The 27708-nt window shown below is 42.6% G+C and overlaps 3 protein-coding genes and 1 long non-coding RNA gene across 6 annotated transcripts in view; 1 reads left to right on the top strand and 3 right to left on the bottom strand.

Annotated features, from left to right (window-relative positions):
* MCUB (mitochondrial calcium uniporter dominant negative subunit beta) overlaps nucleotides 1–979 on the top strand; it is a 60444-nt gene extending 59465 nt beyond the window's left edge. For all 3 annotated transcript variants that reach the window (XM_083571691.1, XM_083571692.1, XM_083571693.1), the window contains one exon: nucleotides 519–979. In XM_083571691.1, the coding sequence (XP_083427817.1) occupies nucleotides 519–596 (78 nt within the window). In that variant the 3' untranslated portion in view covers nucleotides 597–979. The remainder of the gene's footprint in view (nucleotides 1–518) is intronic.
* CASP6 (caspase 6) lies at nucleotides 885–11562 on the bottom strand. The gene is made up of 8 exons (XM_083571800.1): nucleotides 11245–11562; nucleotides 8435–8476; nucleotides 7210–7252; nucleotides 6534–6686; nucleotides 5476–5552; nucleotides 3785–3960; nucleotides 3045–3195; nucleotides 885–2300 (listed from the first exon to the last, which is right to left on the bottom strand). Exons 1-8 carry the CDS (start codon nucleotides 11285–11287, stop codon nucleotides 2062–2064), a joined length of 924 nt encoding a protein of 307 aa, XP_083427926.1. The 5' UTR covers nucleotides 11288–11562; the 3' UTR covers nucleotides 885–2061.
* LOC310742627 lies at nucleotides 9566–10991 on the bottom strand. Its single transcript, XR_014538625.1, has 2 exons — nucleotides 10282–10991; nucleotides 9566–9751 (listed from the first exon to the last, which is right to left on the bottom strand). It is a non-coding gene; the product is annotated as an uncharacterized lncRNA (long non-coding RNA).
* A 3852-nt stretch (nucleotides 11563–15414) lies between the features above and the next one.
* Nucleotides 15415–25668, bottom strand: PLA2G12A (phospholipase A2 group XIIA). The gene is made up of 4 exons (XM_083571979.1): nucleotides 25154–25668; nucleotides 22945–23021; nucleotides 20218–20383; nucleotides 15415–19013 (listed from the first exon to the last, which is right to left on the bottom strand). The coding sequence occupies exons 1-4, from the start codon at nucleotides 25362–25364 to the stop codon at nucleotides 18895–18897; spliced, it is 573 nt and encodes a 190-aa protein (XP_083428105.1). The 5' UTR covers nucleotides 25365–25668; the 3' UTR covers nucleotides 15415–18894.
* Between the last annotated feature and the right edge of the window lie 2040 nt (nucleotides 25669–27708).

Below are 27708 nucleotides of genomic sequence, written 5' to 3'. Positions count from 1 at the left end.
CTGGGAGTTAATAGAACCAGTTCCTGGTTTATTCTTCTCTACCTATGCCCCAAGGTTGTTTTTCCTTCAACTAAACAAATTTTTAATCTCAGAGTTAGGGTGGAAAACATTGCAGAGATTTTTGGAGGAAGAGTTGGGCTGCATGAAAAATAAAGGCTTTTCAGTGGTATCTGTGGAATGGTGTCCTTGAGATGCACCTGGCTTTGTCCTTGTCAGCATTTAGGCACCTGGCCAAGACCTTTTTTGTTTATTCAGGCCATTGGTAATTAAGTTGCCTCCTAAGGTGGTGCTTCTCGTGGTCCTTATTGGGTGAGCATTTTGTGTATTTTGCATTGCTTTTTCTGCTTTTGATTTGCTTTTATTTGTTGTAGTTTCCCTCTGAGGAACCCCTTCTTTGCCTTGTAGCATGACTGAATGCCAACAGCCATCCAGATGGCATTAACTAGGCATCAGAAAGATTCTGAAGGGGTTCACAACTGCAAGCTCACCAGTTTATATTTCTCTCTTCTCACTGCTAGGTGGAAGAATCCTTGAGGCGGCTGAAGAATCCCTTACAATTGCGTCTTCCTATCGAAGAAATAAATGACAAACATTAATTTTTTTCATAATAATTAGCCTTGTTGAATTGCCTCATAAGATTTGAAACTGGAGTATTCTGGACTAACGTAGTCCTTCTGTTTTTGAAGGGGTTTGGGGGTGAAGAAATCTACAAGGAACAGCTAAAACTGTTTCTGATAACCAAGATTTCTTTTTCATGTTTTACAAAGAAATTCAGACTCCCCATGTATATAGTTTGTTTCTTAATACTGTTCACAATAAAAAGAAACATGTAGCAGCTACTGTTGAATTAATAATGCATACTTGATTGAAAGAAGAGACAAAAATGATTTTTACAATTTTTATTTTAATCTGGAACCCCTCTATTTGAATGTAACTTTATAATAAGGTAAATAAAAAATGCATTGCTGTTTTGGGTTTATTTTCTGAGTTAAGATCTGTTCTGCAAAAAAAAATTAAAAAGCACCTCCTAAGTTTTCAGAAATCCTCACATGCACAAAGAGTTTCAGAGTCTGTGGCTTTTTATAAACATATAAAGTTTCTTGTTACATTTAAGATGCAAAATCCATGGGGCACAACTCACCTGTACAAACATCACCACCCCCAACATCAGGGAGCAAGACAGTACATGTCCTAGCACCTATAAAACAATAGCTAATGGCCTGCAGTAGGTCAAGCCACTTAATAATAATTTTGAACTATAAATGGGATGCCTGGAACTCTTTTGACCGTACTAGCCAGTTACACCAATCAGTGGCAGTTGCACAACAGAGTCTGACAGTGTTCAAATAGTATTTGCCAGGCTAAAGTATGGGGATGAGGTCAGATAATGGAAATGATCCCTACAAAAGCATTATTGTATGGGGGGGAGAGAAAGTACAAAATCTAAAGTTTCAAAATGAAGCTTGCAAACTCATGCACTTGAAAATGCAATTGCTTCTTTCTTGCTCAAATGTAAAAAGACTGACTCATTTTCCAAAATTCTCTGAGGTTGGGTAAGTATAATGTTGATTTCTAATCCAATAATTTATAATGCAGTGCATAAAAAGTACTTCCTGTTTAGAAATGTTGAATTTTATGGAATGTTCAGCATTGTACAACTTCCTTTCAAATTTCTTTTTGCAATTTTTCTAACAAGTTAAAAAAAAAAGTCTTTCAGATTTTGAAATTATCTTACAATATTTACAATCACTTTTTTTAAAAAAAGACCTTGCTGGTTGTAATTTGGTTACTTGGGTCTTCCATTATTGCTACTTTGTAGTTTTGCAAATCGTCTTAGTTGATCAAGAAAAACAAGGGTGATTTCTTAAGCAAACTGAAATAGTGCACACTGACAATGCTTGACAGTGCAGTTCCAAACATCAGCTACGCAGAAGCAACCCCGCTGAGTTCAGTGGGGATTACTCCCAGGTAAAAGGGTACAGGATTGCAGCCTGAATCTATTACCCCATATGTCAAGATTGTGGGTAGTCTGAGATAACCTCTCGTTACTGCTCTTCAGTGTTATTTTGATTTTGGGTAGAAATGCAGCTTCTTAGTCAACATTGATGCAAAGCAAGGAATCTGCTTTTTCCCTATAGCATTAAGATCTTTGCACATATCCACTCTGCGGTGAGCCACTTTCCTGTTAACCAGCGTCAGTAGCTCTGTGAACTCCAGGGAAGAACCATGTTTTCTTATCATCTCACACAGATCTTGAATGTACCAAGAGCCATTTACAGTCTCGCGATGAGAATAGTACCCTATTGCAAAAAGGGGGAAAGGGTATTAAGTCTTTGTCATGTCTGCAGAAAAACCTTGGATCTGAACCTGCATTCAATTATTTTTTTTAAACTAGCAAATAGTAATCTAAGAGATTATTAAACCTAATTCCATGCTTTGGGAAAGCTGAAAATAATCACACACCCTGATCCAAAAACATGTTTCCTGTCATCAACTGAACTTTTTAAATACATATGCTTAGGATTACAGCCTTAGTTGGTCTTGAGGGATATTCATTTGTGGAACAAGAATGATTAAGGGCTTAAAAATATTTTTTGCACTATTAATGAGTACACCTTGCAGCAAGAATCCCAGTGTCCAACTTCAACAGCAGAAGACAACAGGTGTACATCCACTTTGGACAAAGCTTTAATCCCAAGGCAGATACTTAAAAGCTCTGAACTGAGGTAACTTGCTTGAAGCAGTCTGGTCTCAAAGCTTCAGAGACACCTCTGAGCTACAGAGGGTGTTTTTGTTTTTTTACTTTCTCAAGGCAAATTTTTAAACCTTCCACAAGCAACTCCTATTAAAGGAAATGGGTGGTTTTTGCATACAGTTTTTCTTATCGTAAATATAGCATGCAACCCTGCACATAGCAATAATACAAGTATACACAGAGACTAACTTCAAGAAGATTGTCTATTTCTTTTGTAGATAACTGCTATTTCAAGGAATCAGCAGTTGCAGACAGCCGGGGGGGGGGGGGCGGAGAGGGTGCATTTTACCTTCTGCAACCGAGTAACACATGAGGAAGTCTGCACCAGCAGGCAGTGTATATACAGCGGCAGCATCGACTTGTGTTTCATTGATTTCTGTTTTGCTATCCACTGTGTCACGATGAAGGACTGGGTCGTCATGCCTATCTCCTCTGCATGCCTGCGGGAGGAGAAACAGTTGGTAACGAAGTCTCACAGCTGGACACCATTCTAACGCAGAACCCTTCCGAGTTCTGCCTTTGTTGACATACACTGAATATATACTTAAATATTTGGTTACGCTTTGCTGAGTCTTTTGGTAGGATGACTCAGTTTAGAAAGTGCAGCAAACACTGGGAAAAGGGTGTGTGTTTTTCACTTTAGAATTGAGTTTAGAAAGAAGCATGCTTTGTACTTCCTATCATATGCATAAATCAAGGCAATACTCAGAAAAGCAAGGGAATAAAAGGTGTCTCTGTGATACCAAAGAGTTTTCCATAAACTGACACATGAAGTTCTGTCTACCCCAAACTGAGGGCAGGAACTGCAAGAAGCAGCAGATAACTGGGCCATTGCCTATTCAGTTGGAGGAGGGGGTTTTGTGTTTCCATTTTTTCTTTATTTCTGTATTGTTTCCAATAAAATATGCAACTGTCTCCTCCTGCCTTCCCTAGCCTGGCGGTGACCTGGCTGGTACTGGTGGGAATTCCAGCCCAAAACCCCTGGAGGGAATCATGTTGTGGTTTAATTCACGAGCTCCACTTTCTCACCTGAATTATAAATACTTTTGGCTTCCCAACTAGGCTTGGGCATTTGTCTCCTCTGAACATCTTGGTTAATTCCTGTATCTTTATTTTAGCATCGTAGGCATAAACGTGATCATCTTCTCCATGGCTCAGGAAAATGCACACGAAGCAGTCTGCATCTTCATGCTGGTCTGTGGACACTGCGAAACAATGCCATTGAAAAACATAATTTTAAAAGCAATGGTTGGTAAAGTAGTGATGAACAAAGTACCCTGGGGTCATGTTGGAACTGAGCTCAGCAAAGCCAAAAAGGGAAAATACCAAGATGGATTGAAAATGTGAACCATAGTTTGCTCTCAATTGTATCACTGGATCTCTTTGCTGTACCTAGCACCTTTGCCAAGTTCCTCATGAGGTCCTCAATCCTGCACAGCTGCCATTTTGTGGCAACCTCAAAACTAGAGGTTCTTGACAGAAGCAGTGTTCAGAATGAAAGTGACATGGGCTTCAAGGTGACCTTGTTGCCTCCATCAGGCCAGATTGATTAGCATCCATGCTAGGGACTTGGGTACCCAAAAAGCTACTGCTTGGGCTATTGCTGTATCTGGATTCAAGGTAAGGAAAGGAGGTTCCTTGCAGGCAGAGACGATTAGAACTACGGATGGGGCAAATAGTGCAGGTGAATACTATGAATGGAACAAGTTCTTATTTAGAGTCAGGTGACTTAATTGGAAAGGCTATTAAACTACTTCTATATTGCCTGCTAATTCAATTATACATTCCCACTCAAATTCTAGTACCTTAGGCTGCAATCCTAACCCTGCTTTCCTGGGAGTAAGCCCCACCGAATTCACTATGACTTACTTCTAAGAAGACACGATGAGACTGTGCTGCAAGTCTCTTACAACAATTTTGCTAAAGCCAGTTGGTGCATTCTGGCTGTTCTGGAACTGCAGTTCAAAACCAGCTTTGTTTCAGACTTGATACCACTGCTGCAACTTTCCAGATTTAAGTCAACTACAGCAGCAGGTTTCATTCATTAAATATAAAACACGCTCCTTTACATTGTTGGAAGGCTATCTAGTTCAACGTCCTGCTGATGCTGGAATACACTACTAGAGCATCCCTGATGTTGGTTATTCAGTCCCACTGTGTAGCGGGAGACTTACTCTAATGAAGAGTAAGTCTCCCACTATATTAGAGTAAGTCTCCCACTATCACAACACAGTATTCCACCTTTCTTCCTAATGGCGCAACAGAAAACATGAGTGTTTCCATTCTAGTGGCAGCCCTTCAAATATTTGGCCATCATATCTGCTCTTACTTATTGCTATTGTCATAATTCAGCTATTGATTTGTCGATCTGGATCAGGCATAGGCAAACTCGGCCCTCCAGATGTTTTGGGACTACAACTCCCATCATCCCTGACCACTGGTCCTGTTAGCTAAGGATGGTGGGAGTTGTAGTCCCAAAACATATGGAGGGCCGAGTTTGCCTATGCCCGATATAGATACTTTGGATCAGTTCAATTCTCATAAGGAAACTAAGCAACTCTGACAGTACCATATTTCTTTTCTATGATTTTTTTTTTACTGTAACATGTTTTTATCAAGAAAGGGTTAAACAAAAGGTTTTAAGTTGAACACATTCACTATTAAAGCTGTATAATAATCATAGCAGAATTTACTCAAGTAAATAAAGCAAAGTCACTTACCGTTGTAAATGTTTTGCAACACTTCAACTGCTTTAAGGTCGTCAAAGCACTTCACTTCAAACCCAAGCTCCGTCAAGCTAGTATAAACAGGAACAAGAAAAGTCTTACAAGTTGCATTTGTTTCTTGATTTTTCTCTTCTTGAGAAAATGCAGCATTAGAAATGTGTGTAATAACTAACCCATTACATATGACATGGTTTCTCCAAAACAGCAGTAAAAGAACAGGCAAGGAAACTACTTTTTTAAGAGAAAGCTATCCCAACTTGAGTAATCTGCTGGGAAGCAGTTTACGAGTGGCTTGATCTTAATTGAACAGGAACCAGGGGTTCCTCTGGAAACTTTCTTGGGACTTCTCAAAGCAAATACTGGATCAAAAAAGCATATTGATAGCTCAGCACACTCCCCTCTGCACCTCATTACTGATCTGCCATGTAATTTATTGGTTGAAGGAGAGAGGGAAAATAAAGTGTTTTCTCTCCTACAACTCTTAACAGGTTGCTCTGTGTACTCCTATCCTGCACTCAAAACTGCTTAGAAGCCATTTTTGGCAAGTAGGTGGTCTATAAATGAAGAGAAAAAGAATGTGCAGCCACAAGAGTAGGTTGGGTGTCTTCTAAGGTACACTTTCAGTTCACGTGGCGTCATGCTTCTCTGCAAAACACAGGTGGCTTGTGACAGACAAGTCAACATGGGAAGGGTTGCCATAGGTTTGAAATCTGCATTCAAAGTGCTTTATATACAGTCATTCTTTCAACTGCACCTGTAATGTTCACCTGTATATTGGCCGGTGGGGAAAGACTCTGAGTCATAATGACCAACTAAGAAGAACATGTCTGAGGCATTTGAACTGTGGACTTCACAGCTCATGCTTTTTTAGTCCTTATAGTCAGGGTGAGTCCCAAGTGGGCTTCATCATTTTTATACACGATGATTTTGTCTTTAAGAAACTTCATTCTTTGGTGTTTTTATGTATAAATGGCATGAAGTTGAATTCGATTCTCCCTACTCCGCCCACAAACTCACACATGCTTAAAAATTATTTGAGAACATCTCCACACCTGCGTTTTAGGTTATCCCTGTCAGCTTGGGTGCCACGTCTCTCTGGTAATGTCAAGTGCCAGAAAAAACGTTCGTGGTTGAAGATCAGAGCAAGTCCCCTCCTCTTGTGGTTCATGTTATACTCCACTGCTGGATCAAAAAGCTGGATGTTTCTACAAAAGTAAGGAGTTTTTTCACTTATTAAATCCAGTCTCCCTCTCTCTCTCATATGCATACCACCTTGCTGAATCTACTGGATCAAGCCAGGATCCAAAGAACTGTACAACTAGTTATACATGGCCAGAGGACTTGTATGATTCTAAAATAACAGGTCCCAATTCCATATGCCAGTTGTAGTTTTGCCAATCAAACAGGATTTATTCCATACGAAAATAGTCCAGTCATTGTATATACACACACAAATATAAACACATTGCTTTAGGATAGAAAATTTACACTGCACTGACAACTCTTAATTCTGTGATAAACCCAGTTACAACAGTCAATCAGCAAGTACAATTTTGGTTGCTCCTAGAAAGGTTATCTTTTGTATTGTGAGCACTTCAGAGCACAGCCATACTTATTAGAGATCCAGTAAATATTGGGGGTGTGGTTGTGCATATACTGTGGAAAATACTTTTCCATCTCTTTGTTTTCAGCTACAAACAGCTGTTCAAGGACAATAGAGATCCTTACCTTTCACCAATGGCATCTGTTTCAGTGTGGTTTTGCTGTCCATCTATAATTTGAAAATAATTCAAAACATGGTTGACCCAATATACTTAAAGGCACAAATGATATATAAATGACCTATTTTTCAAATAAGCTTTTAAGGAATGTATCATCAACATGTTCCAAAGATGTTTTCATTTGAGATAACTGGGTTTGTTCCTGTATTAAGATTTTGCTATAGTAAATCAGGAGCTTCTACAACTCTTGTCCCCAAATCTGTAATTAGCAATCTAAAAAATAGCACTCCAACTTTGACTATTTTTGTTGTTTTCATGTATTAAATTTTGCTGACACCTTTCTCAAACAAACCCAAGGCAACTTACAACAATATAAAAATATACAATACATAAAAACGAAGTGAAAAACTGGCCTTTATCCATACAATATGCAAAATGTAAAAACGGTGCCCCAATATACCAAGGTCTCAATAACACTGTGTGTTCCTGTAAAGAAGGTTGCCACCAAGACAATAATTGCTTATCCCAGAAATTAATTGTCTGCCTTCCAGTATTATCATATGCCTGAAAGCTGAAAGATATGCCATCAATTGTACTTATGCATGAATAGGTATGCGCAGATTTCAGTCCTGCTTTTCCCCTCCACTGTTCCTGGCTAACAATAAAAAACAGCATTTCATCTTTTAAAATATGTTACAACTTTTGCCCTAGTTGAAATCTTGAAAGTGTACCTAAAGGTCTATCTTTCTCAATCTTTTTGAAACTCGAAACTTCTGCCTCCTGTCTCTACTTTCAAGCCTAATCAATTGTCTTTTGCATAGGGAGACATGCACAAATCCTTAGAGGACGGTTTCTGTGTATCGTTGGATCACAGCACCTGCAATGAACAGGGGAAATAACAGGACGTGTACATTCCATTCTAAATGCACATACAGAGAAGCTTCATTAGAACAATCCGTCATGCCTACAAATTTAATGTGTATTAGTTCATTCCCTATGCAAACAATCCAGCTTGGGTTAATGAAGCAAGAGTGTGCCACCTTCCCATAAATCAGATCCACCTCTGAATGTTTTCACCTCCACAGGAATACACCCACACCCCATCAGGGGAGGAAGATTTCCTTCTCCTGCTTGCTTCCCTGTTCTGTTCCCACTTAGAAAAGCTAAGTGGAAACAGAACACTTTTTTGAATAGCTTTCAATTATATTTTGAACGAACAGCAGATACTTTACCTCTGTCTTGCAGTACATTCTTGCTGTCCACATGGATTTCTCCTATGACAGAAAACAACATATTTAGTGTTGCAATAAAAGTGTAGACTGTTCACTTCTTTTCTGAAGTTCTATATATAATTGTGTTGGTTCCAAGGTTATGTAGATTCTGCTTGCTCATTAAACTCAAGAAGACTTTAATCCAGCCTTGGCCAGGTGTCCATGCTGATTTGTGCAGCTGTGTGCCTGCAGAACAGTGATAGGGAAACTGTAGCTTTCCAGACACTCTTGAATTACATACATGACCTTGTCTCTGGCCATGCAGGTTGGGACTGATGGGAATTGAAAGTCCAACTATGATGCACTCTAAGACAAAACACGGGTTAGCATGAACACAAGGGTTCCCAGAGAAATCACAGCCACTGCACTCCTCCCCTGGTGTACCTGCTGCAGCAAGGTAACTCATGACTGGGACTAGTGTGCTGACCAAACCTGGGCTCATAGATTGTCTTCTCCAAAGAAATCATGAGCTGTAAAACGAAGAAGAAACTTACAGCTCACACTTTCTCTGGAATAGAAAATGGAAGTTGATGCTGCCCTAAAGACTGTCACATTGTTGTTGACACATGAGACAATGGAATGTGCCTCTGGGGGTGAAGTCAAATGGCTGCATTAGCAGCACTGAAGTGACCTCCCTGGAGTACAAACCTGGGCAGTGTTTATGGATGTCCTGAGCTGCACAAGGGCAAGACTCCCCCCTCCCTCTTGGCCTCACTGATGTGTTTCAAAGGAAAGCAGAGGGATGCATTTGGCACCAGCTTGGCAGGAGCTGCTGGAAGACGCCATCCAATTATCTTAGGGATGCCACTCTGGATTTGTATAGGGTTTATTCCTCAGCCTTGTCTTCTCCCGAAGATATCCCGCAAAGCAGCAGAGGTTTAGGGTCAGAGTTTTCCTTCTCCTAGATGAGCTACCTTCCCAGGTGAATGAGCCCCACCTGCCCCTCACTTCGCTCCACAGCACATGCAGAAACTGTCGTCTTGACCATTGGTCTTGTCTGCTAAATCCGCAGAACCCTGTCTTCACATGCAGGGGAAGTCCCTAACTCACTGAAGGTTTGAGACCAACCAGGCCATCAAAGCCATTCTCGGGCATAGCTGTCAACTTTCAGATTTGAAAATAAGGGATCAGCAACCTCACCTGTCCCAGGGACAGTCTACAGGATATCTAACAATCCGGGATAGCAGCGGGAAGCAGCGCTGGATTAAGCAAATTTCATGCAAAAAAAAGGGAAGGTTGACAGCTATGTTCTCGGGGTGTGGCTGCTGCGGCCACCTGCTGACAGCTTCTAGACATAGCTGTCAACTGTCCCTTATTTGGCGGGAAAGTCCCTTATCCCAGCGCCGTGTCCTGCTGCTGTCCCTTATTGATGATGTCCCTTAAATTTCCCGGGTTTCAAAGGAAGCAGCTCCTCTCCCTCCCTCCCTGCCGGCCAGGGAGGAGGGAGGCTCCAACTGTGTTGCTTGGCTGCGTTGCTCACCCAATAAAGAGTCTAAGAACGACTGGGGGTTGGAGCTTGCATGCCTTGTGCCGATCAAATCGGCTGAGTTGCCTGGGGACTCGCCTTTGCTCAGCGCTTCCCAGTGGAGAGGTGACGGTGATTTTCCTTGCTGCATCCCCTTTGCCAGGTTGCTGCGCTGTGGGAACCACCGCTTGAGGCTTCCTTTGGCTGCTGGCTGGGCTTTCTGCCTTTGGCTCAGAGGGGCTCAGAAGTTGAACACACCCGTGTTAGGAAAATCCCTTATTTTGGCTGCTGATTCCTTATTTTCGAGGCTGCTGGTCCCTTTTTTTCAAATCTGTAAGTTGACAGCTATGCTTCTAGGAGCCACAGGTGAGAGCTGAGCGCACCCTGTACTGTTCTTTCCAGTTACCCCCAAATGTGGGCGTGGGTCTGGCTGCTTTGCAGCACTACGGAGTAATCGGCTCTCCCCAGCAGCCAAGCACCCGACTCCCTGCCCTGCGGGAGCGACAGCAAACGTGCCCGGCAGCTACAACCCAGCCCAAAACACAGCGACGTGGCCACGTGACGACAAGGAGAAGGAGGGGCGGAGCGTGAGTAAACACAGGAAGGCGAGAAAGAACAAAGGAACAAGTAGAACAGAAGCCGACTCGAACCAAGAGGACAAAGGGCGGGCGTGGACAGCAGTTTTGCTTTCTCTCTCCCCCTACCTCAACGGTAAAAAAGAATACCCCTTAGTGCCCCCCTGCTTGAACTAAGCCTCAGGAGGACCGTGTATCATATATTGATCACTAAATGCAAGTACAGATGCACAAGCCATTCTTTCCTGAACACGAGCGTTCTGCAGATGAGAGTTCTTGCATGTACACCACCCATTTCAAAGAGTCCTGGGAATCGCGGGTTCATAAAGCGTGCTGGAAACGGGGGCTCATTGAGGGGTGAACTGCTGTTCCCAGGGCTCTTCCGGGGAGCAAATACGCTTTAAATGAACTGGGTGTCCCCCTGGTTCCCATTCAGACGTTGACACGCAGGCAGACTCCAGACCCCACCGACAGGATCCCTCGCGCAGCCTTCCTACTTGGGGGCACCTTTTGGAGACCCGTCTCCCGCGGCTGTTCCTCCCCGCCAGGAGAAATCTCCGAGCTCTGACCATGCAGGCGGACAAGCCGAGCAAAGGGGACGGAATAGCCGCAACCGGCTGCACCCGGGCCGCGCTCAGGCTTCCTGCCCCGCCGCCCCTCGGTTTCTCCACCAGTGCGCAAAGGGCGCCTTTGTGCACAGACGCCCCTCGCGCTCGGCTTCCGGCGCCTACCTGAGCCGTTGTTGGAGTTTCTCTGCCGCTTGGAGCTCGCCATGGCTGGGCTTTCGACTGGCACGCCCGAGACTGAGGGAGGAACCCCCTTGAGTGCTGCGTCTGCCGGAGTCAGCGTTTCTCCACCTCCAGGCAGCCGCCTTCCTCCGCCCACCTTTTTCTCCCCCCACCCCAACCCAGCCCGAGTTATCTTCCTCTGTCCCTCTCGGTTATCCAGGCGGGGCGTGGGCTGCTGCTCCTGGGTGCCAGCCTGGACGCAGGGCTCGAGGAAGCTTCCGTGTTCCTTCCCTCCGAAGGTCAAAGAACTCGCCAGGGCTTGTCCCCGAGGCTTGTTTTCGTTGCCAGCCCCCAACACTGCCTTCCCAAGACGTGTCCAAGCAAAGCAACAAATGCCAACCGCCTCCCCTCCACAAGGTGTATACGGTAGTTCCAAGGCTGGCCCACTTGTGAGGTAGAAAAATAGCACAGGCTCTCTTCCTGGGATTAAAAAACACATTGATAATAAATATATAGCGGTTTGCTGCCTATTACCTAATGGCTGGGCCGGTCCTGTTCCTACAACTTAATTTATTTTTATTTTATTCTATAATTTTTCTTAAATTTTCTGTTTTACATTTTAGAACATTCATTTAAACAACCTTAAAATATCAATGACTTCCTTTCTTCTCTTTCCATGGTTCACTTTGCAAAATATAAATCCCTGCATGTTAGTAGGAGCAGGCCAGCGCATTTTGCCGCCTGAAGCAAAAGATGTTGTTCAATGTCTGTATAAACAATTTGGATGAAGGAATTGAAGGGATACTCATCAAATTTGCAGATGACACCAAACTGGGAAGGGTAGCAGTGCATAGAAGACAGAATCAGAATTCAAAATGACCTTTCCAGATTGCAGAACTGGGCCCAAGCTAATAAAATGCTTTTCAATAGGGATAAATGTCAGGTTCCGCACTTAGGCAGGAAGAACCAGATGCACAAATATAAGATGGGGGACACCTGGCTTACTAGAAGCACATGTGAAAAGGGTCTCTAGGGGTTTTGGTGGACACACTGAAAGGAAATTTCCAAAAGGCAGTCTTTCTGCCTTTATCTATGGGTATTCTCATTGCCTCCACCACCACCCCGCAACTACTGTAAGGCTGTATCCAGGCTTCCTGAACCTCAGCCTTCCAGATGTTTTGAGACTACAATTCCCATCATCCCTGACCACTGGTCCTGCAAGCTAGGGATCATGGGAGTTGTAGGTCAAAAACATGGAAGGCCGAGGTTGAGGAAGCCTGCTGTAGTCCTCCTCTAGAAAGAAAATATAATTGACTAGACATAAAAATGGTTAGCATTCAAGGGTGTGTACCAATGTTTCCACTTGACTAAATTAAAACATGATATACAGGCTGCTGGCAGGGTGGTAGAGGATATAAACATCACCTGTGATGTAGCCCAACACAAAAAAGCCACTAGCATGACACACGCTGTTTCTAACATGTAACATACTGAAGACTAGGAATCGTATCTAATGATGACTTTGGGCTAGCAGAAGCGTGTCTGCTTGCATAAGTTAAACATCCGGTTGCTACTAACCACAATTCCTCCTACCCCCCAAAAGCTTTCCCTGCAGGCTGGGTAGAAAATGGGTATGGCCCACAAATTGTAGGGAGGGTTGGTGAAAATGGGTTGTCTCACCTTGTTAGCAGAAGCACTTCTAGCACAAAGGTACCATTGACTGCAACCCAGTAACTCAAATTGACCTTATGTCTAAGGATCTATCCCTACTTAAATGGGAGTGAGCTCCAATGAATCCATTGGGACTAACTACTGAGGCGTGTATAGGATTGTGCAGCAAGTGTAATAATGTAAATGTTGACAACGTCCAGAGGGTTCACTGTTTGTAGGTGGAAAAGCTTCTTCATGAGGCTGGCAAATTCCCACTTAGTACCACTAAATCCAGTGTCTTCTGTGGTGACCACTTCCAGGACCGTCTGATTAACATTGCAGGAAGCTGCCTCATACACTGGTCCACCTAGGCCTGCATGTTTGGATGATGGGGGCTTTCAATAGTTTCATGTAGAAGCAGTTCCCAGCCCTATATCAGAGACTGAACCTAGGAAAATGTGCATGCAAAAAATCCATGTGCTCTACCATTGTGTTATGGCAGGCATGTCCAACAGGTACATCACAATCTACTGGTAGATCGCAGGGGTGTCCCATGTAGATCACAGAATGAAGTTTAGTGATTGCCTTTGGTCAACCCACCCCTAACTCCTGCAATGGCAATGGGTAGATCACAGCTGGTCTTTTTATACTGTGAGTAAATCACAGTCTCTTGAGAGTTGGACGTGCCTGTGTTATGGCACTCCTATATAAGAATCACCTTTTCTTTCCAAACTTAAAAATTAAACCTTGGTCAAGGTATACCTGGAATCTTTGATCTCTTAGTCACAGTTGTGTCAACCCTGTGCTAACATAAATAAATAAAACTATTGGGTCACAGTAACCTGATTTCTGACCCATATACTGTATAAATTTATTCAGTTTGCATTAACAACAACAATAATCCCAGACACATATTGACATGCTGTAACCTTTTATTGTTAACTTTAATTATCTTTTAAATTGTTTTAATTTTTTTGGTTTTAACTGGTTTTCATTGATAATTTTAATATTTCTTGTAAACTGTTTAAAGGTTTTTATGACAGTCAAGCAGTATACAAATCTTTAAATTGTGGGGAAATACAAAAGACCTATGTGGAGTATGGAAGCCCAACTACCACCTGTAACTAGATATTCTCTTCAGAGCTGCAGACGCCTTTTCTTCTGCACCTAATTTTTCACCAGGCACAATCACCTCAGTATAAAGGGCTAGATAGTATAAACTTCCTCTTTCAGAAACAAAAGCAGGTATTTTTCAGGATATTGTGCCAAGTGCAATAGTTTATAAATGTATTGACATTTTTTTGAATATTCAGAAGGAACCTAGGTCACTATTTATATAACTGACATTTCAATGCCAAAAAAAGTCTTATGCCATGCTTTTTGAATTAACATTTGTTAAGAATGCAATGGGAACATAGCTCAGCATTATGTAACTGGCCAGAACTTTTATGATTCACCAGCATTAAATGGTTAGTATAAATGCTTCTACCCCAAAGTGTGTTTTGGCAGGGGGGTATTTAACTATCAGTTCTAGATTTTAGATCCATGATTAAAGTTTACACTCCTTCAAACTTCTCCAAATTGAAGTTCTCTTGTTTCTGGCTTGCCATTGCTTTCATTAAAATATCTAGAGAAAGTAGTTTGCTCTTCCTTTCCTCTGGCTTTGGTTTGTGTTTCGCAGATTGCTCCTGCTGAACTTTGTACCTACAGCAAGCTAATAATATAAACTACTAGCTTTGAATCACATTGCTAGGAATGCTCTTGGCAGGCCAAAGTAGTACTGAAATTTGCTGTTTGAATTGCATCTTCATTGCACTTGTGTATTTCAATGAAAGGTTGTTATAGTGTACTTTTTTTGGAGCCTTGTATTAAATACTTCTTCACAAACCTAAAGGTTTAGTTCTGAACCTACTCTTAACCTGAATTTTATTGAAACAAGCCAGCTCCGTAAGTCAGTAAACAAAAGTTATGACTAACCACAGTTTGTCTAGCTTCAGACAATTACAGTTAGCCAAAAATGGAAGGGAAAGTTTCTGACCTTGCAGCCATACTGGGTGCTGCAGGCTCTCATGTTACATCCAAATGCAGCTAGAACAGGGGTCAGCAACCTTTTTCAGCTGTGGGCCGGTCCACCGTCCCTCAGACCATGTAGTGGGCTGGACTATATTTTTTTTTGGGGGGGGGGAATGAACGAATTCCTATGCCCTACAAATAACCCAGAGATGCATTTTAAATAAAAGCACACATTCTACTCATGTAAAAATACCAGGCAGGCCCCACAAATAACCCAGAGATGCATTTTAAATAAAAGGACACATTCTACTCATGTAATAATACACTGGTTTCCGGACTGTCCGTGGGCTGGATGGAGAAGGCGATTGAGCCACATCCGGCCCATGGGCCTTAGGTTGCCTACCCCTGAGCAAGAATAAAGGCTTATAAAATGAATCCTGCAGATTTTCCTCAATATAGCATGCTACTCAGTTAAGTTTTATTTATAGCAAAATGACATGACACACACAGAGCTTTGACTCTTTAATTCTTCTCCCCCACTTTACACAAATACAGTTCTTTTTGTTTACAAATTTTCATGCTAAAGAAATCCCTTATTTCCCAGAAGAAAATATATCACAGAACACTCTTCAAGTAATTTCATTCAGTAGTTTCTAGTGCTTGTGTGTTCAGAACTTGAGAACAACTCAGCATTAAAAGTTCACATTCTTTCATAAAAGACAAAAGACATTTGACAAAAAAACCTCTATAAAATCCAAGATTAAAAAATGGAACACCCATTTTGTAGGTTTCAATCCAACTAAAGTTGGTTGTGACCAAGACCTATTAGAATTAATAGGGCAGACAGCCCCACTGTTTTCATTGGGTCAGTTATAATTAACATTAGCAGCATGGGAACAGATTATTTCTCACAAATTACTTCATTTTAAAATATATATATAGAAAAGATTAAGAGAATTTTTTTTCTACTAATGTCAAATAGGCAAGTACAGACAAATAAATTAGAATCTTTTTCTATTGATGTCAAATGCGAAAGTACAAATAAATTATTAAAAATCAAGTGGGAAACAACCCTTGCAGAGTTCTCAAAGCAATTCCATAAGCCTAAAACACAGAAACAATGGTAAAAGTATTCATTAGTCATATTATTTCGTTCTGAAACAGTACAGAAGAAACAGGTTTGATAGTCAAATGCTCCGCACACTAAATGCAAATATTTCTCTTGTTCAGGCCAATAATACATATTAAGACACCGTTACTTCGCAGAATGTCTATGTGTCTAAAACACTTGATTAGAGATCAAAAATAATTTTAAAAATTTATAGTGTTCTTGGATAATTGGGAGGCAGCGTGGTTTCATTGCTTTGGCAGATGGATTTGATGCACCCTAGAATTCCAACATGTAAACAACTTAACTTTGTCAGTTGAAACTTTAAGGGAGATATGCAACCAAGTAATCGTCAGAGTAGATCCAATGAGGTCAGTGTGCTTAATGTACACAGTAGTGGATCTAGTCTGAATATGACTCAGTCAGATACCATCTATAGTTTTAAGGCACTTGAGAATCTGTTGTATAAATGGATTCAGATGCATCTAATTCACATTAAAGTAATCCTTAAACACTGAGATTAATAATCTGACATGCTATAATTGTTGGTAGAGGCAAAAGTAAATTCCACTGGAATCTGGGGTGAGCCGAGAGGCAGTTTGGGGGTCGATGCTGGAGCTGGTAGGAAGTGGTTGGTGAGTAAGCAGCTGGATGGCTGCCACTTTTGCTGCTCGATACAAAAAGGACCTATGTACGGAGACCTTGAAGGCAAAACTTGCCCACCAAAAGTCCCGAAAGGAGACCAGACACAAGGAGTTTAATAAAGGCAGGCAGTTTGGACTCATTGATGACAATGCACAGGCATCAAGAAATGGTGAGTCTCCACTGCTGGAGAAGACAGGTGAAGGGTACTTACTAAGGAGCAGCACAAAATCAAGCCCAAAATCAAGTGTTTCAGCTAAGTCTCATGCCTTCCCTGCCTTCCTTTCAAAATCAACAAATATACCGGTGCTTAACAAGCCAAAGGAGACGGTAACAAAAGGAGGAAGTGTGGAAATGCGGTTAACAAGGTCAACGATGAAGAACCAATTGCAAGAATCAGTCATACCACCAGCTAGACCACCGCATTCAGTGATGGTACCTTGCAAGGGCTCCACTCTGCAAACAGCTCAGCATAACCAGAGGCAGATCTACGTAGACAAACCCCCCCAAAGAGAGGAAAGGGGCGCAGCCTACAACTTCCACAACTGCCGCTGGAAGAGTTACAGGGGCCACAGCTGCTGTATCCCGGCCTGCTGTGAATGCAGGTCTTCCGCTGCAGAAAAGCAAAACAAGTAACAGAAAACAGCAGCAGAGAGGGGTCAAAAATGCAAAGGCAGCAGTGTTGTGTGGCATGAAAGAGAACCATTCAGTGGAGCCTCTTAAAGAAGGTGTGATCACCCAAATCCCTTTGGATACAGCCACAGAGCTGGAAAAAGATAACCTTCCAGCCCCTATCATCCTGGCTCTTGCACCAACAAGGAGAGAGCGCTCATTTGCCCCTGAGAATTTTGTGTTCAAGCCTCCGGAGGGTTTGACCACCTACAAAGTCAAGCCAATGTCAGGTGTGCTCCTGTCGCCCAATCTTTGCTGGAGCCCTGCAAAAGACCACCAGCAAAGTCCCTGGAGAAGGTGCTCTGGAAGTTTTGCCACAGGGCTGTGGGCTTAAACAGAAGGTCTCTAGCCCAGGAATGACAAAGGCAGTTCTTCCGGAACATCCATCTGTACTTGAATTTCCAGGTGCTAACACAGAATGTGTAACTAAAGAAACAATGGCTGCTACTCCCTTTGAAAAGCAGATCAATCCACAGAAAGTGGACCTGCCAGCAAGTGATTCATCTGACCGAGCAGGAGAGCCACAACAAAATTAATCACTCAGGTCCTTCCCAGGTTCTCTTCTCAGTGACTTCTCCTGCAATGGTGCAGTGCTTGAGCTGCAGCCCAGAATGGATGGCAGCCTTTTCATCACTCCGAGGAACGAGGCTGAGAAATCTGTTGCCAACCCAAGCAACAACCTCATTGTTTTCTCTCCCCTTACTTAATCAGAAGGGGCAGAATAGAATAGAATATCATTTATTACGGCCATAGGCCCATACAGGGGCAAAATAAGTTTGATTTTTATTTACAAACCAGGGTGGGTGGGGGGAGTGGATAGAAAGAAAATTTCCTGTGGTTTTTCTATGTTAAGTACTATTGAATGTTTAATAAAGTTTGGTCTGTGTCTTCTGGTGGGGAAAAAGTAAGCTCCACTGTTTTTAATGGGGCTTACTCCCAAGTAAGAACGCAGAGGATTGCTGTGTAATGCTGAAAAATTTAAATATACTTACTAAGTGGTAAGCCTCAGTGAATAGTGAGACTTAATTGAACATACAGAAGGTTCATTAATTAATTGAACACACACAGGACTGAACTACAGAAGCAGAAACTGAATATCTACTCAAGGGAATATTCCACTATAACAGCAGCATAAGATTGCAAACAAAACCCATACATTTTTAAGGCATTTCCCTTCTGTCCATAAAGCAAGGCTCTGAGGAGATGCCAAATGCTGGTAAGACCAAAGTTTGACCTACTTTTTACCCCATGCAATAGTTACGGGTGTTCACCTCTATCAGTTTAAGAGCAGCATCCACAATCCCCTCAAGAGGAAAAACTCACATAGAGGTACCAGTCCGAGGCCAGTTGCCAAAATTGCAATTTTCGCTTTCAAAGTTGTATGCAAAAGATCCTTAAAGATTAAGGATGCAAAGGTGACAGAGGGAAGAAGTGCTATATAAAAAATTAGTGTCTTCTACAGAAGTGTAGACCAGCTTGACGCTCTGACTGTATGCTTTGAACAGCTTTGTAACAACAAAAGGGCTCTCACAATACAGATGAACTGAACCAGGTCGAAAGCTTCTCTCTTAAAGGTCTGTCTTGTCTTCATACCGACACATACATGCTGCTCTTTGACTGTCAAGATATGGCTTGCATCCTAAATGTATGACTGCGTCAAACACTAGTTGAACTGTTGATTCACACGCTGCAAGGAGGAAAAAGCAAATCAATTTTTAAATTCTTGTACTGAGGCCCAGTTGTCACTATAAAGAAACAAAGCATCCACTTAACCTAGACCCAACACAAGGTATGCAGCTTATTCTGCTGATTGACATAAGATGAAATTTCAATTTATTGAACAACCACCTTATACTTGTCACTTCCATCACCATCATTGCTCAGAGTAAGACCACTACCATGGGAATTGGGGTGGATGTGGAAATACGATCCATGTAGAGGTACCAGCTCCACACGTGCTTGAGATAATGACATGTAGTCAGCTATAATGTTTGGGCAAGTTTAAGGTTTAGTGAGCATCAGGTTCATAGCAATACACAAGCAATTCAGCTCCTGCAATAGGACAGAAGCTGCTTGCATTTTGCACTGCGCTGATCACAAATACAGCCTACAAGATTTGGCTAACTCATAAGTGTGACTGTGGCCTGTCTACACTGTGTCAAAAGTAGAATTAGCCCCAGAAAAAGAAAATATTGTGACCTTCTTTGCACCAAACTTGCAGAAATCAAAAGTGCAATGGAGGCCTAAAATTAAGAACTGGCAGATAATAAACCATCAAGAGAAGCCTTTTATTCATTCATCATATAGTAAATCTAATGTTCACTCTCCACACTGCTATAGCAATTCAGTGGAACTGATACATGCTAATGGCTTTGCTTAGGTAGAACATCTGCTAGGAGGACATGTCTTTTTCACATTCTACTGTAAGGGGAGGAATGTTCAGTGGTGACACAACATAGAACAGCATTTGCAAACAGGATACCCTCCAGATGTTTCGGACCACAGTACAAAACCTATTCCAGTCCAGGACTACACTCCAAAACCTATTGACCCAGCCAAAACCTATCCCAAAACATCATCTTACAGAGCTGCACAAGGAGAGAAGAATTCGCCCAAACTGGGCAACATAATCATGCATTGCTCAATGCAACATTTCCAGTATCAGGCAAATCCTTCCACTTTTGTGCAATGATGAACACAATCCATATTTCATCATCTGTTAGAAAGTGCTCTTCTTTAGTAGCTGCACCCAGGCCCTGGGAAAACTGAACAGAGTTAAGTCACGTTACTTTGTGCCTCCTGGTTTTATTATTTCTAATAAAACACTACCTACAGTTATATGTAAGCTCTGTAAATATCCATTACAGCTGCGTTATTCCAGACAAGCTTACCTTGTACGCTCTCTGGTATTCCCAGTGTCTTCTGTACATCTCTACAGATCTTAGAGAGGCAATATTGAAACTCCTCGTCGCAATCGTGTTTTTTGTTGCCACAGGTATCGTAACACCTGTCATGTTGATTGCAGCATTTTGTCATTGAAGGAATGCCAATGTCAAACTGAAAAGCAAGTTATAATAGTATATAGTATTATAATATAATAGCATTCCTTGAGAACAGTTGTGAGACTTGTTATTATTATTTTTAATGTACTAGAAGATGAAATTGTGTCTCCTGAGGGAAACTCATGTATTTTGTGATTTTTATATTGAAATTTTATATTGTGAACCACCTTGAGATCTGCAGATGAAGGCTGGTATATAAATTTTAACAACAACAACTCAGAACCAGCTAGAAGAGGGCTGAGTTTATACTCCAAAAATATATCAAGAAGTTAATAAAACAGAACAAGTCTTAAAGGAGAATTTTAATAAACCAAATAAAGAAAGGCCCACAGGAAATTTAAGATGGAAATTGGAAAAGGATTTTCATCAGAGAAACCAAATTATAAAAGTTTCTCTAAAGCTGTCATGGGAGCAAAGAAATACATTTCACTCTAACAGCACTAGATGAGTTTACCATGGTAATCTATGCTTTCTTCTGATGCTTCAGCTGTGCAGGGATGGCTAACCTATGGCTCTCTAGATATTGTTGGATTCGAGCTCCCATCAGCCTCAGCCAGCATGGCCAATGGTTAGTGATGGTGGCAGATGTAGTCTAAAACACACATCTTAAAGTAACTAGGAAAAGGGGACCCCAGTTACTCAGTCTGGAGAAACTAAACATGGCACTTTGTTGTTCTAGCTAAGCGTATATTCCAGAGGAGCAGAAAACTAGAATTTGCACATTCAGAGACCAACTGATAATCACATAGGGGTCAGAGAGGACTTTTTTGACCATATTGGCTGATAATCTTGTAATGTGGTTTCCTGTAACAAAATTTCCTAGCTTTTGCTGTACAGGATAGTTCTATTATCAGATTCTCAATGCATCCTGCACCCCACCTAATACCCTCAGCAAAAAAGAAAGAAAGAAAGAAAGAAAGAAAGAAAGAAAGAAAGAAAGAAAGAAAGAAAGAAAGTTGATCTGCCTACAGGACTAAGAGACAGCCTTTGCACAACAGGAGCATTTAGGCTGGCAGAATGATGTGAGATGACAATGAAGGAGAAACAATTCCACAGTGCTTCTTCATGCAGTACATGGTTAAACTATGGAATTCAGATTCATGGGAGGCACTGATCCATGATCAACCTAGATGGCTTTAAAAGAGGACTGGACAAAGCCATGGAGGGGAACGCTACAGATGATGGCAGTAATGCTTCAGAATACCAGTTACTGGAAACCACAGCAGTGAAGAGTGCTGTTGTGTTCAAACCTTGCTTGTGGGTTTCCCACAAGCATCTGGTTGGGCCACCGTGAGAATAGGATGCTAAACTAAATGGGTCATTGGCAAGACCCAGCAGGCTCTTCTTATGTGTTGTGGGATGGGATTCAGCTGGTGGAGTCAGCTGAATGCGGACAAGGTGCTGGCAGCTTAGACGCCTAACTACATTTTCTCTAGACTTCTGCACCTCTTGGCTTACTGAATCTAGCAGAGAGGGTTTGACTAGTTGGGTGCAGAGTGTGGTTGATGCTTCAATGCACGAACGGGTGGTCCCTGCAGCCTTGAAAGAGGTGGTGGTGTCATTACTTATAAGGACCCTGCTGTGGACCCCTTGGACTGGAATAACTACTGACCAATCACAAATAACCCCTTTCTGGGGAAGGTAGTGGAGAGAGTAGTGGTGGAACAGCTGAAAACATTATTGTATAACATAATCCCAATGTGGGTTCGGGCCTGGCCATGTAACTTTTTGTGCTAAAGCACCTGCACAAAGCATTTTTGTTTATCAAAGCCTATCTAGACACAGATGTTGACTAGTTCAATCTTTTTCCTGTTAATTTTAATTATCTTTAAATGTTTAAAATCATTATAAACTGTTTTTATTGATATTATCTGTAAATCATTTAGAAGTTTTACTACAATCAAGTGGAATAAAATTTAATAAATAATAATAATAACAACAACTGGCCACGGTCTCAGAATGAAGGTTCTCATATTTTAGACCTATAGTTCTGAGGCTGCGAAGACTCCTCTTGGGATACTGAGATATTTAGTTTTTAAAATTTTACAAAAGCGATTTTGAGAGAATAATCACAACACTTTGTGCTTAGACAAAAACAGTAGCCTACTATTTACATAAACTAGTTGCACATTTACTATTTATATATTACAGTCTCTCCATATAAATGTGAGTGTTTTCATAAATTTAATATAGGTTAATCCAGTTACATTGCCATTTAAGCATCTTTCCTTCTTTTCATCCAAACACAGATGTAGCTAAAACAAAAAAAAAAAAAATTCCTTCCAGTAGCACCTTAAAGACCAACTAAGTTAGTTCTTGGTATGAGCTTTCGTGTGCATGCACACTTCTTCAGATACATGCACACTTCTTCAGGGTATCTGAAGAAGTGTGCATGTACACGAAAGCTCATACCAAGAACTAACTTAGTTGGTCTTTAAGGTGCTACTGGAAGGAAAAAATTTTTTTTGTTTTTACTATGGCAGACCAACACGGCTACCTATCTGTAACAGATGTAGCTAGTGAGCAGGAGGAAGTACTTGATAAGAAGATACTTACGTGAACTCCAAAAAGAGGAGAACCGCAGCCGTTGGGTGGCGAAGGCTTATAGCCATAGCGAGGTAAAGGCTTATATCCTGTAAAATATAAAGAATTCTGAATACTCAACATGTTTCATTTCTACCTGATTAGATGTCTCAAGGCAAGAGCCCGCGAATAATATCCAACTGGTACAGATGTATATAAATTATCTGTACCGCAGAATTCAATAAAATAACCCAGTATAAGCTGTTATATACAGTTGTGTTTGGAGACTTTAGGGTAAGGAAAATTAATTTATTACTACATTTAGATTCCACCTCTCCTCCAAGGATTTCAAAGGGGAGTCCACATTTTATCTTCACAAAAACCCAGTGTTGGATAGGCTGAGATGTGGTGACTGACTCAAGGTCACCCAAGGAGGATCATGGCTGAGTGAGGAAGCGAATCCTCACCTTCCAGGTCCTAGCCCAACTCTAACCACTACACCATTAACTTGGAACTATTCTGTACTAAGGGAGCAATCCTATGTTCCCTGGGAGGGCAGCTGAGTGGGGTGGGGAGGGACAGGATGATGGAGATCTTTCTCCCTGGGGGTGGAGAGGTGTTCCTAGGGCAACAGAAGAAAGCTCTGCTGCTCTTACTGGTCCACCATACCCAGACATAAGCTGTTTTACGGGGATGTCAGAGGCTGTGAATCATCAGGATCCTAATTCCCCTCATGTGGCCCTCAAGAGGTTGCTTTCCTGCTCCTCCAGAAGTGGCATCTCCTGCATCACAGAATCTCCCTTCCCTTAGGATTCTTTAAAAAGATGCATTTCTCAAAACACATAAAATATCTAACAATTTAGGGAAAAGGTATACAACCATAGTTATGAAGTTATATTTTTCAGCAACACCATTTTAAAAGTAGCTAGTTTTCCACATAGCCATCTTCTCATCTCCTTGACCAGAGATAACTAGGGGTAAACCTCAATCAAATTGGTTTTAAAAACTGGGCTCCAACTGGTTAACCGGAACTTTCAGTGCTGATGAAGGAAGAATGGATTATTTTACACAATGATTTCCAAATACTTCAATCCACAGTTTATTAAAGTGGTGCCTAAACACAGAAGGATGTATTTATAAAAGCTTAGTCTTTCTGTAATATAATCATTTGGCACCATTACAAGTTAACCTCAGACCTGACAACACTAAGAAGCACTCTGCTGGATTTGATCAAAGGCCCATCTAGTCCAGCATCCAAAACAAAGAGAACTTTGAGGTCATGATAAAACAACCAACAATACTAACACAGGCTTATTAAGCATCCAGGAACCAAGACAACAATGCACTAATCTTTACAGTCAACATTTTAAAAGGTCACTGTTGTTGGCTAGCATCACAAGTGAGATCCTACGGACGCATGTAAGTATGCAAAGCTTCAAGATTGAACTGCCATAAGGTTGGCAAACGTATTTTAAGCTGCATCTTTTACTCCTTTACATAGAATATGCCCCATTAAAGCTCAGTAGAACTTATAGGTCTGCATCTTTCAACCAAATGGACCCAGTGTGCACCTTCTGATCTAAAGAGAGTTTATTTATAACATTTATACGCCAGTGCGGCATGATAGTTACAATGTTGGACTAGGACCTGGGAGAGCAGGGTTCGAATCCCCACTCTGCCATGAAGCTCAATGGGTTACCACGGGCCAGTCACCATCGCTTAGCCTAACCTACCTCACACCGTTGTTGTGAGGATGAAATGGGAAGCCTTGAGATCATTAGAAGATAAAGGTAATAAATAAAAAATACCTTGCCTTCTGGAACCCAAGGAGGTACATACAGGAGATCCCTTATCTGATGCACCTTCTAAACCGTTTAGACTTGAACCTAACACTTTTAAGATTCGGTAAAAAAAAAGGTAAAGGTACCCCTTACCATTAGGTCCAGTCGTGAACGACTCTGGGGTTGTGGCGCCCATCTCGCTCTATAGGCCAAGGGAGCCGGTGTTTGCCCACAGCTTCCGGGTCATGTGACCAGCATGACAAAGCCGCTTCTGGCGAACCAGAGCAGCGCATGGAAGTTCCATTTACCTTCCCGCCGGAGTGGTACCTATTTATCTACTTGCACTTTGACGTGCTTTCGAACTGCTAGGTGGGCAGGAGCTGGGACTGGTACCAACCGGGAATTACCGTGTTAACCTCTCTCCCGCTCTCCCCACTTCTTTAGGACCCTATCGGCATTACCATCGCTGCACTTATACTGACAGAGCCCATCCTCTCCTCCCAGGAGATCCAAAGCAGCATTCAGGTAAGTGTCGATCTTGTGGACGCCGTTCCTGATGGTCTTCAGCGTCATCCTCCAGTCCGGGGTCTGGGCCTCCTGGCACTGGGCGGGCAGGGGCCGCATCCCCAGCAAGCCGCAGGTCACGAGAAGCGGCAGCAGGGCCCGGCTCATCGTCTCTGCCGAGCGCGCAGGGGCCAGAGTGCTAGAACGCCGCCCACGCGCGGCGCAACGGAGCTCCACGGATTCGGAGGGCTCGGGAGGGAGGCGCGCACGCTGCCGGGCCGGCTAGTCTCCCGTTCCTCCCGCGGGCAGCTGCATTACGCACGTACAGTCGCCGCCGCAGGCAGCCGCCTCGCCTCCAAGGCACTTACCCCTCGGAGGCCACGGAAGCGCTACCATCCCGGACAAGCCCCTCCGGTCCCTGTTTGCAGCGCGCCGTCCGCTTCCAGCAGCCCCGCCTCAGTCGCGCTCGCGTCAGGGCGCTTCGGGCGCAGAGAAGGAAAGGGGGCGCGGCTAGCGCTCTCCCGGTAGGGAAAGAGGTCGTGGCGGTTGGAGGTAGGCGGTGCGCGGTGGGCAGGCGCTTGAAGCTCTTCCAGAGGCCTTAAAGGAAAAGCGCGCATTCTTTCCCTGGATCCCACGGCTTCCACTTCGGGGGTGGGTGGGTGACGGACCTGTATTACGGGGACAAAAGTCACCTTTCCCTCCCCACTGCGGGCGCAACCGCGGGATAGAGAGCGCACGGATGAGCGAATGTAGTTGTTCTGCCTCCACCGCCTTGCCTGAGCTCTTTTCACGCCACGCTGTTTCTATTTTTCTTTTGGGGCTAGCTACCACAATTGGTAGAGTCTCTGGCTGAGGGGAAAGACACAGAAAAATGGTTTGGGAGGAGCTAAATCCTTATTCTGGAGGTATACATTTAATGCGCGATAAATACAACTCTGGACAGAACAGGCTTTTGCTTTTCTTTTAAATGATTTTTTGCATTTTTAAAAAAAATTAAATTTTTTATACGTGTGCGTATTTAAAGTTGTCAGCCCTAAACGATAGCATTTTTAAACTACATAGTGACTGTGAAACAATTCTAGAAACTGAACTATCCCTATTTAAGTGCAATAGATGAGTATTTCACTCTTTCCCTTCCAAGAAGCTGTTGGTGACTTAAACAGCCCAATTTCCTCCCCTGGTGTTGTCTATGTTCTTCCTAACATTTTATGTCCAAAGTACTATGAACCATAAACTTGCACACACAGTCTGGCCAGTTTCTGATTTCTTTAATTCCCCCGAGCCACACAATCCTCACCACTTTCTAGGCTGAAATTTCAGCAGCCTGCAACTCATTAGATATTGTCACCAGGCTTTACAATTTATTTTTCCCTTTAATTCACAAACTTCTAACTGCATGTGCTACCTTGATTGCAATGAGCTAGTAAGTTCTAATTACCTTCACTGAATCCCCAGCCGGACACTTTGCACTGATGGCTGCCTCTGAACATGTATTGTGACCAGGGAATTGACACAGAGTCCTACAGAGAACATGTTGGGCTGGTAGGCTTGTCCTTGGGCCTCATCTCCAGGAAAGCAATGCCATTTTCGTATCTCAAAGTTCTCATGGACTATTACTCTGTTTAAAGCAAATGGTTCTATTGGGGAGAGGCTTACCACTCCAGTCAAGATTTTATAAGTATGCACATTTTCCCCCGTGCAAAGAAGAAAATGGTTTTAAAAGTGCAAGCAAATGTGTAAACTTTGGCTTAGTATAAATCTGAAACATAGTCAAATATTTCATAAGCACAGGTGTCCACTTTTAGCAGTAGTGTCCTGCCCAGTTTTCTGGGGCTTTCTGAAATTAATTAGATGAGGAAAGATTATACTCATCTGAGACACAGCAATAATAGTTGAGTCCTGACTGCATATGCTAATAGATCAGTGTGGGTGGCAGACTTAAAGCAAGATTTGCTTCTGTGCACTGGTATGCTTTCAAACTGCTAGGTTGGCAGGAGCTGGGACAGAGCAATGGGAGCTCACCCCGTTGTGCAGATTTGAACTGCCAACCTTGTGATCGGCAAGCCCATGAGGCTCGGTGGTTTAGACCACAGCGCCACCCGCGTTCCTTTTACCTATGCTTCTGTGTCTATATTTGAGGTGGTATAGAGCCTATATTGTATAGACCCATGTTGTGCTTTGTTTGACAATGGAGAACTGGTAGAATGTGTAGTGTAGATGGAGCCATACAGCATCAAGGCCTAAAAGGCCACTTTGTTCTGTATCTTGATGCAAGGCAAGGCCACCTGCCCACCATTCCCATTTGAGAGTTGCCCAAGCCTAAAAGTGTGCAGATGTCAAAACCCAACAGCCCCCCCAATATAAACCATAGCTGTCAACCGTCCCTTATTTGGCGGGAAACTCCCTTATCCCAGCGCCGTGTCCCACTGCTGTCCCTTATTGATGATGTCTTAAATTTCCCGGGTTTCATGCTCTCCTGGCTTGGGAGGGAAGCAGTGGCTCGGGGTCCTCC

Source organism: Podarcis filfolensis (assembly GCF_964270895.1).
Source record: "Podarcis filfolensis genome assembly, chromosome: 9".
Taxonomy (NCBI): Eukaryota; Metazoa; Chordata; class Lepidosauria; order Squamata; family Lacertidae; genus Podarcis; species Podarcis filfolensis.
This window is presented reverse-complemented; position numbering and strand designations above follow the sequence as displayed.

Bases quoted from the DNA above. Each gene is read 5' to 3' on its own strand.
- CASP6 (XM_083571800.1), bottom strand. From the start codon at position 11,287: ATGGCGAGCTCCAAGCGGCAGAGAAACTCCAACAACGGCTCAG. The intron at 3,961-5,475 runs GTAAGTGACTTT...ATTGTTTCGCAG, and splicing joins GTTGCAAAACATTTACAACG to TGTCCACAGACCAGCATGAA. The intron at 2,301-3,044 runs GTAAAATGCACC...TTTTTGCAATAG, and splicing joins GTGTTACTCGGTTGCAGAAG to GGTACTATTCTCATCGCGAG.
- PLA2G12A (XM_083571979.1), bottom strand. From the start codon at position 25,364: ATGAGCCGGGCCCTGCTGCCGCTTCTCGTGACCTGCGGCTTGCTGGGG. The intron at 23,022-25,153 runs GTAATGCCGATA...TATATTTTACAG, and splicing joins TCAGTATAAGTGCAGCGATG to GATATAAGCCTTTACCTCGC. The intron at 20,384-22,944 runs GTAAGTATCTTC...CTTGCTTTTCAG, and splicing joins CTCCTCTTTTTGGAGTTCAC to TTTGACATTGGCATTCCTTC.